The sequence below is a fragment of the Pseudophryne corroboree genome, chromosome 3 (assembly GCF_028390025.1).
Source record: "Pseudophryne corroboree isolate aPseCor3 chromosome 3, aPseCor3.hap2, whole genome shotgun sequence".
In the NCBI taxonomy this organism is placed as follows: Eukaryota; Metazoa; Chordata; class Amphibia; order Anura; family Myobatrachidae; genus Pseudophryne; species Pseudophryne corroboree.
The window spans coordinates 286779533-286787261 of record NC_086446.1 but is presented as its reverse complement, the minus strand read 5'-3'; the positions used below and the strand labels follow the sequence as shown (position 1 = coordinate 286787261).

The 7729-nt window shown below is 42.6% G+C and overlaps 1 protein-coding gene across 2 annotated transcripts in view; it reads left to right on the top strand.

Moving 5' to 3' along the window:
- Positions 1-396: 396 nt before the first annotated feature.
- Positions 397-7729, top strand: part of SLC17A9 (solute carrier family 17 member 9) — a 69940-nt gene continuing 62607 nt past the window's right edge. Inside the window, exon 1 of one of the 2 annotated variants that reach the window (XM_063959261.1) lies at positions 397-830. In XM_063959261.1, coding sequence (XP_063815331.1) covers positions 691-830 — 140 coding nt within the window. In that variant the 5' untranslated portion in view covers positions 397-690. The remainder of the gene's footprint in view (positions 831-7729) is intronic. The other variant, XM_063959259.1, reaches the window with a different exon arrangement.

Genomic DNA, 7729 nt, shown 5'->3' with positions numbered 1-7729 from the left:
TATTTATTTATTTATTTGTCGGTATGCCGGCTGTCGGGATTCCAGCGCCGGTATGCTGAGCGCCGGGATCCCGACAGCCGGCATATCAAGTGCCATCCAGTTTAAAGCGATAGTATAGTAAGCCTGCCTATAAGCAGTGTTAAGTGGATGAGCCGCCCTAATAATTTTTGCGCTGTACTTGTTCTTGGTAGCGACCAGGGAATCGTGCTACTGCTCAGTGACTGCTAGGCAGGTAAGCTTACATTTGTAGTCACACATCGGACTTTCTGTCCTGGAGTGTAGTGTAGGTTCAGCCCATACATATGTGTCAGTGCTGGCGTGACTCCTGTATGTGTAATGCTGCTTAGCATTTAATTGAAAATGGGAATATAAATGATGGTGACTCTATCTATAATGTGTCAGCTGTGTTACAGCCCGTCTCCTCTTACAGACCGGACAGCACCAGGAACAGGAAACTAGTAGATTACACTGACACGTGGAAAAACAGATTCTCGGTGGTGTGGAAGGGAGAAACCTTAATCCCTCCCCTTCATCCTGCAAAGTACGGGTCTGACTCTAGCACATAGCAGGACGTGGGGCCGGCCTGGAGGAGTAAAGATCCCCAGCAGCAGGGAGTCAGACTGTCTGCATGCCTGTGTAAAATGTCTCAGTTTGCCAGCCTGGTTTAGGCAAGTCCCCATCTGTTACTGAATGGCCTCTGTTGGGGGCAAACATGTGTACAGGAGTGACTTGGTGCGCCTACTGCAACAAGATGATAACCTACAGCCCCAACTCAAGACCCCCCAACATGTGGATCGAATGAAGAGGAGTGGTGACCCTTACTGGTCCAGGTCAGATAAGTGACTGTTCTATTTCTGTAGCCTAATTTACACTGCACATATCTTTCTTCTGTGCTAGATCTGTGGCAGGGCTCTCAGCATGCCTTGTCTGTCTTTAACTAGCATGGTATGCTGGGTCTTGCAGTTCCACAAAAGTGGGCACCCCACAGGATGCCTCAGCTTGTTCATTGTAATGTTTATGTCATTTTACATCTTTGACAGTTTTGTATTGGAAATGTACATTAACCTCAAAACTTAGGAATGTTGACTGAAACTTTGACAACTGCTGCAAAATCCAAATGCAGTCTGCTTTTTCTAAAAATATCTTGGGCCATTCAAAAAAAAAAAAAATATTTACAAAATCTCTTTATCACCGCCTCATATGCTGACTGTTGGGAGATTTTGTAAATTGGCTGTGATGTAGACAATGCTACGTATTAATTCTGAAATATATATATATATATATATATATATATATATATATATATATATATTTTAAAGTACAAACAAAAAAATGTTGCAAAAAACGTATCTGCAAACTACATTGTACACAGGCTCAGTGGCGAAAAAATAGTTTTTATAGCTTATTGGAGAAGCGTCCCGGTATCTGAACAGTGATGCATTGCTCCATACTGCATAGATTATCGCTGCTAATAGTGTCAACAAGAGATGTTAGTTACTAGGGAACATTATTTAAGGTCCAAAGGGAATATCATATAGGGCAGTGTTTTTCAACCACTGTGCCGTGGCACACTAGTGTGCCCTGAGCAGTCTCCAGGTGTGCTGCCATAGAAGCACAGCCAGGCCCGTCAGTATTTTGCCGCTAATGAGGCCCTGGAACAATCAATACTGGTGGGTTTACTGGTTGCAGAGCTAGTTCTAATTTTGGGCCCGGGCAGTGTTGGACTCTTCTGGCTTTCTCAGATGTGGCTCAGGTGTTACCTATGGAGAAGCTGTGACATGACATCCTAGGACACACAACTGCACCATGCATCACTATTATATATGAGTGTGCCTTGCAATATTTAAATCTTGTTCAGTGTGCCGCGAGTTGTAAAAGGTTGAAAATCTCTGATATAGGGTCTTAAGTACACAATATACTTTATGTCTAGTGTTTCATATTTTTTTATTTAATAAGTCTCACCAATATTTCTGCTCCTGCAGTTTCTGGAATAGGTGCTGGTAATTTTTAGATGTTATTTATCTACACCACATGGGACACAATGGTTTGACCCTATTTATCACACATTTTTCCAATTTAGAGTAATGCTGGATGAAAGAATTAATTTTAAAGTATTTTAAGAATTAGCATTAGTGAATTATGACGGTTACTAAACAAAAACCAAAACTTAAAATTCGATGGAGCCGATTCTTTTTTTTACCCCGCAGCTGCCTCCAGGGGGCGCAGAAGTGTGTGTTGTAGTTTTTCAGTTGCATACGTTCTTTGTTCGTCTGTCATGGCAAAAAAAACATTTTGTTTTTCCTTGGTCTCTTCACCTTAGCTACCCACTGGAAGGATTAGATAAATATGCTGAAAAGCTCTGATTGCGGTTATATGCCTGATTGCTGGCCATTGGAAATACCCAGACTATCCTTACCGCCAACAGCTCCTGAATAAAATTTGGTACGCGGCATACATGGAGAAAATCTCTGCTTATTTCCATATTGCCTCCAGTTCCTATGGAATTGGTGTGATTGATTTATGTGTAATAGCTCTGTGCCCTACAGAGCACTGCCAGGTTTTCAGACCTCTTCCTTTAATTTAGGGCTTCTCTCTACCGCTACTTTCTTTGAAAAAAGCTCTTTCATTCTTCGCTGTTGCATACTAGGGTCTCTGATTAGGCCTTCTTTCCTCTACACCCACCCACCTTTCCTTCTACTTACCTCTTCCTTCTCTGTATCTTGTTACACATTTGTTGTTTTCATTACTTTTACCCTTCATGACATGGGTCACGTATACGGAATGCTTATTCATGTCCTCATGTCGGCTATTGTTTATTTCCGCAGTGTGAGTGTTCTCTTACGTTTGTGTAGCTATATTTGTTATTTTATCTTTTTGATTATGGTGCGCCTTGTGCCCTTCCACGTATTTTTGTGTATAAACAAACAAACTTTAAATATGTTAAAAAAAACGTGTTTTCTAAGTAGATGTCACAAATCAAAATGGCAACAATTGGTAAATGACAGCTGCTAGCCACATCAAGGGAACCTTCCATCTTTTATATTACTGCTAGCGCTAGAGGTGGGGTTAATGGCTTCTTTATTCCCACTACTATCAACCCTCTTAACGTCAGTTTTTTAATAATACATTATCTGTAATCTTTGTGGTGATATATATATATATATATATATATATATTATTACTACTACTATTTATTATTATTTTTTTTTTAATATATGGTCTCTAGTTTCCCATACATGCAGTGTTTTGAAACATATTTCGGCAAAGGACTAGCTGTTAAATTATTTTTGAGTAGTGTGATACTAAATATGCGGGAATGATTGAAGTCAAAAGTTCCCTGTTTGCATTCCATTATCCAGGACATCCTGTAATGTAATGTATGTGTTTGTCGGGTGTGTCTGAGATATCTAATGTTGTCTCAGTAAACATGTCCTTGTTTAAATTAAGACAAATACTGGTTATTATAATATACATACAAATCATTGCACTGATATATGCTAACGACACATAGAGCTGTCAGCTAGGGTGATTTTCATTGCATTCCTTTTTGTTTGGCTAATACTAACTGTGGCTCTGTCTGTACCTCCTGATGTTTAACCCGTAATGGAACTACTGCTGGAGAAGGCCGTGTCAATGCTTAGCCTAGTGGTTTCCAAACTTTTTTGAATCACGGCGCCCTAGAATATAAAAAAAAAATTCACGGCACCCCTAGGCCAAAAATTTCTTATTGAGAAATCTAGAAATACATATTACATTAAGTAGATCGCGTTTATATGTCATCCTTAGGGTCAGTTGTGTGGTGAGGGACAAGATTTGCTTCTGTTTGGCCACATATTTTATGACTGGCAGCCACCAGCACTGGTTTTGCCCATTATATTGACCATGAATAATTTGAATTGGTCCTGGACCACCAACCCAGGGCACCCCTGCAAGTATCCCGAGGCACCCCAGGGAGCCGCGGCACACAGTTTGGGAACCTCTGGCTTAGGGGCACAGCAATGGAGACCCCAGTTCTGGTATTCTCTACATGTGTGGTTGCTGATACATGCACAGTGAACCCCAAACTTGGACTTTCAGTTCCTGATCTAAAAGCTCACATGGAGCTTATCTTGAATTTGAGGATGCTGAAGATAGTGTTTCTGAACAGAAGGGTCGGGAAGTTCTAGCTATGGTGCACGTTGAGTCAAGAAGCCTAGACACGTGACTTTGCATAGTTAGTAAATGCTAAAGTCATGTTACCCATTTTGTACAAAATGGGTTCCAATGTATACGTCAAAAGGGCGACCCCATGTGGTCAAAAAGCCAACCGGTAAAAGGTAGACAGTGCTTAAGGTCGACATGCCAATAGTCAACACAAGTCTTTTGGTTTTTTTTCCAACTTTTGCCTAATTTACTATCCAAGTGGACTACAACTGGGAATAGTAACCTGTGGCATGTGCAGCGGCAGCAAAGCGACCCACCTAGCCCAAAGCCTGGCGAGTGAAGTAAGCCTATGATAGTACATGTTTCCACACTAATTGTGCTTGGATATGGTTAAAAATACAAAAGGACGGCAAAAAAAACAACTTGTCTCGCCCCTTTGTACATGTCAAACTTACCCACTGTCAACCTTTTGACCCTGTCGGCCATATGTGGTTGAGCTAAAATATAAGCTACTGTAATTTATGGGGACATTTACTAAGCAGTGATAAGAGCGGTAAAGTGAGCCATTGGAGAAATTGCCCCATCAACCAATCAGCAACTCTGTATAATTCTATAGTATGCAAATTATAGATGTTACTTCAGTGCTGATTGGTTGCCATGGGCATTTCTCCACTGGCTCACTTCTCCGCTCTTATCACTGCTTAGTAAATGTCCCCCTAAGTATCCTATACGTGTATTTGTACAGTGTTATTAATGCCAAAGTCACACAAACTGGAAATCTTAACTACCACGGTCTGTATGCAAATATCAATGAAGTTAAATAAGTAATGTGAATAGATATCAGCAACTTCATATAATAGAGCCGCTTCACTATTGACTTATATACAGTGGGGAGGTGTCCATTCGCAATCAGAAGTGGCTGCCATTCGTTATCATAATCTGTGCACAATTTGCACCAGGGTTTGAGCAACTGCAAAACACAGGCACATAAGCATCCAGGTCTACCTCAGTTGTATTTTACATGAACGCTGTTCTCTGCAGGTGTGGATCATTAGGTTGACCAGAATTGGGTTGACAGTCAGTAGATCGACCCCTTATGGTCAACACACGCAAAAAGTCAATGTGGAAATGGACACAAAATAGGTCCACTCAAGTTGGTGGTTTTTTTTGGTGTCCTTTTTGTATGTCTGACCATGTGTGACCTCAATTAGTGTACCATGTGGCTCGCTTTGCTTGCCGCTGACTACTGCGGGGGTGCACAAAAAGAGCATACTTACTAATGTTGATGAGGTATTTTTCCAATCTGCGGTGGAACGATATATCGCTAAGTGTGTACTCAGCTAAAGATGAATCTGAATCTACATAAAGATGCAAGCTTAGGGGTTGTTCCTTTTTTTTTAGGGGGGGGGGGGGGGGGAGGAGAGCATGTGTGGCACTTGACTGATTATTTTAATAATTATTAACCCACCCCCCAAAAAAAAAACAACGTACATACACTCTGTTGGTTTGGTTAAAAAAAAAAATTACTAATTATGCAAAGCAGACTCCTGGTGGTGGATTATAACGCATTATGACAAATAGCATATGTAAGATAGCAGAGGTAACTGTGGAGAAGGGGAGGAGAAGAATGGAGAAAGGAAAAAATGTGCATGTTGTAAAATATAATGGGGTCATGGAGCCTCATTTGGAATTTGCAGAAGAGCCACAACATGGTATTGAATAATTTTTTGATTACCTCACATGTGTTTGCTCATGTGCTCCTAGATTTCTACCAAATTGCATGGGTTTGCGGAACAGTATGACCAGCATGTGTATTTTGTAGAAGCAGGTCGTTACTTCCATCTGGGAGCTAATGGCGATTGTAGGATTATGCACAGAAAGTATCCCTGTGATTAAATGAACACATGCACATTCTGGGGTTCTCCAAGAAGATGTCTTGAAGCTTTGGAACAAACATATGGACATTCTGGATTAGTCTATGTTTCTGTCTGGCTGGGTCACACTTTGCTAAACTGGTGGATGTTGGCAGAAAAACTAAGCAAGCGAGTTCCCTATATACAAGGGATAGTAAAACAGATGGCCGCAGTCAGAAATGGGGAACACACATGTAAAGAATAATATATCAATAACAATGGAAAAATAATCAGAAAAATACAAACCAGAAAATCTCTCTTCAAATTATAGAGATCAGCCTGAATTACGTTCCTCTTAGTCCTTTAAGGTCTGCATTAATGGCTTGTACCATGCCACTGTGCAGTTTTACATCTCGGCAAGCAATGTAAAAGTTGTAATTCATTTAGGGAGTGAATTAAAGTGTATAATAAAGTAGATCTAGGAATTGCTGTCGCTGTGCACCAAATTTTTGTGCAAAGTGCACTAGTGCGAGTCAGAATACACACTCGTGACCGGCAGTAGGGATGCCGGCGGTCAGAAGACCGACTGCGGCATCCCGAAGGTGAGAATCCTTATGACGGGTTTGGTAAGTATACTTACCCTACCCCCCACAGCCTAACCCGAAGCCTTCCTGGTGGTGCCTAAACCTAACCCACCCTCCGCAGCCTAACCCTACCTGGTGGTGCTTAACACTAGTCCCCTTCCCCAGTGCCTATACCTAACCCGACATACTTGCGATCGGGATGCTGACTGTCGTGATATAGTGTTGGCATGTTGACTGATGTCGGGATTCCATGGCTGTTCTTCTGGTTATGTGTCGGTATTCTGGCGCCAGGATTGCGACTGCCGGCATCTTGAACACATCCCTGTGAGTCGTGTCCTCATTCTACAATAGAGTTGGGTGATTATATATGAAAAAAAAACCTAGAGCCTCAAAAAGATTGTTCTTTTACGTCCTAGAGGATACTGGGGTCCACATTAGTACCATGGGGTATAGACAGGTCCACTAGGAGCCATGGGCATGTTAAGAAATTGATAGTGTGGGCTGGCTCCTCCCTCTATGCCCCGCCTACCAGACTCAGTTTAGAAAATGTGCCCGGAGGAGCCGGTCACGCTTGGGAAGCTCCTGAAGAGTTTTCTGCATTTGTTGTTTTCAGGCAGGTCTGGTTGGCACTACACTGCCTGCTTCGTGGGACTTAGGGGCGGGAACGGCACAACCTCCCTAGGGTTAATGGTCCCGTTCTCCGCTGAAAGGACACTGAGCTCCTGAGGTCCTATTCGCAAGAACCACCACGGCGAGTGTACAGACCCGCAGCACGCCGCCACCCCTAACAAAGCCAGAAGACTGAAGAGTGGTGAGTAAGTAGCTAGCGTCCCGGTTAGTGGATCGCCGGCGGTAATGGCGGCACAAGGGTAGGAGCGCAGCGTGCATACAGGCTTCAGGCACACTGTGAAACCGCTTTGAGGGGCGAGCTGAAGCCACTTCTATTACCCACACTGGCACTACACTACAGGGGTTTTAACCCACTGTAGACTACATTATTCACCTTAGCCAGTATAAAAAAATGGGAAGACCACGCGCCATTAAGGGGGCAGGGCTTCACTATTAGCGGATCCAGCAGCTCACCAGCGCCATTTTCCCTATGTAACTTGACTCAGGCAGACTGGCAGGGAAGAGCAGCTCCTCCACAAG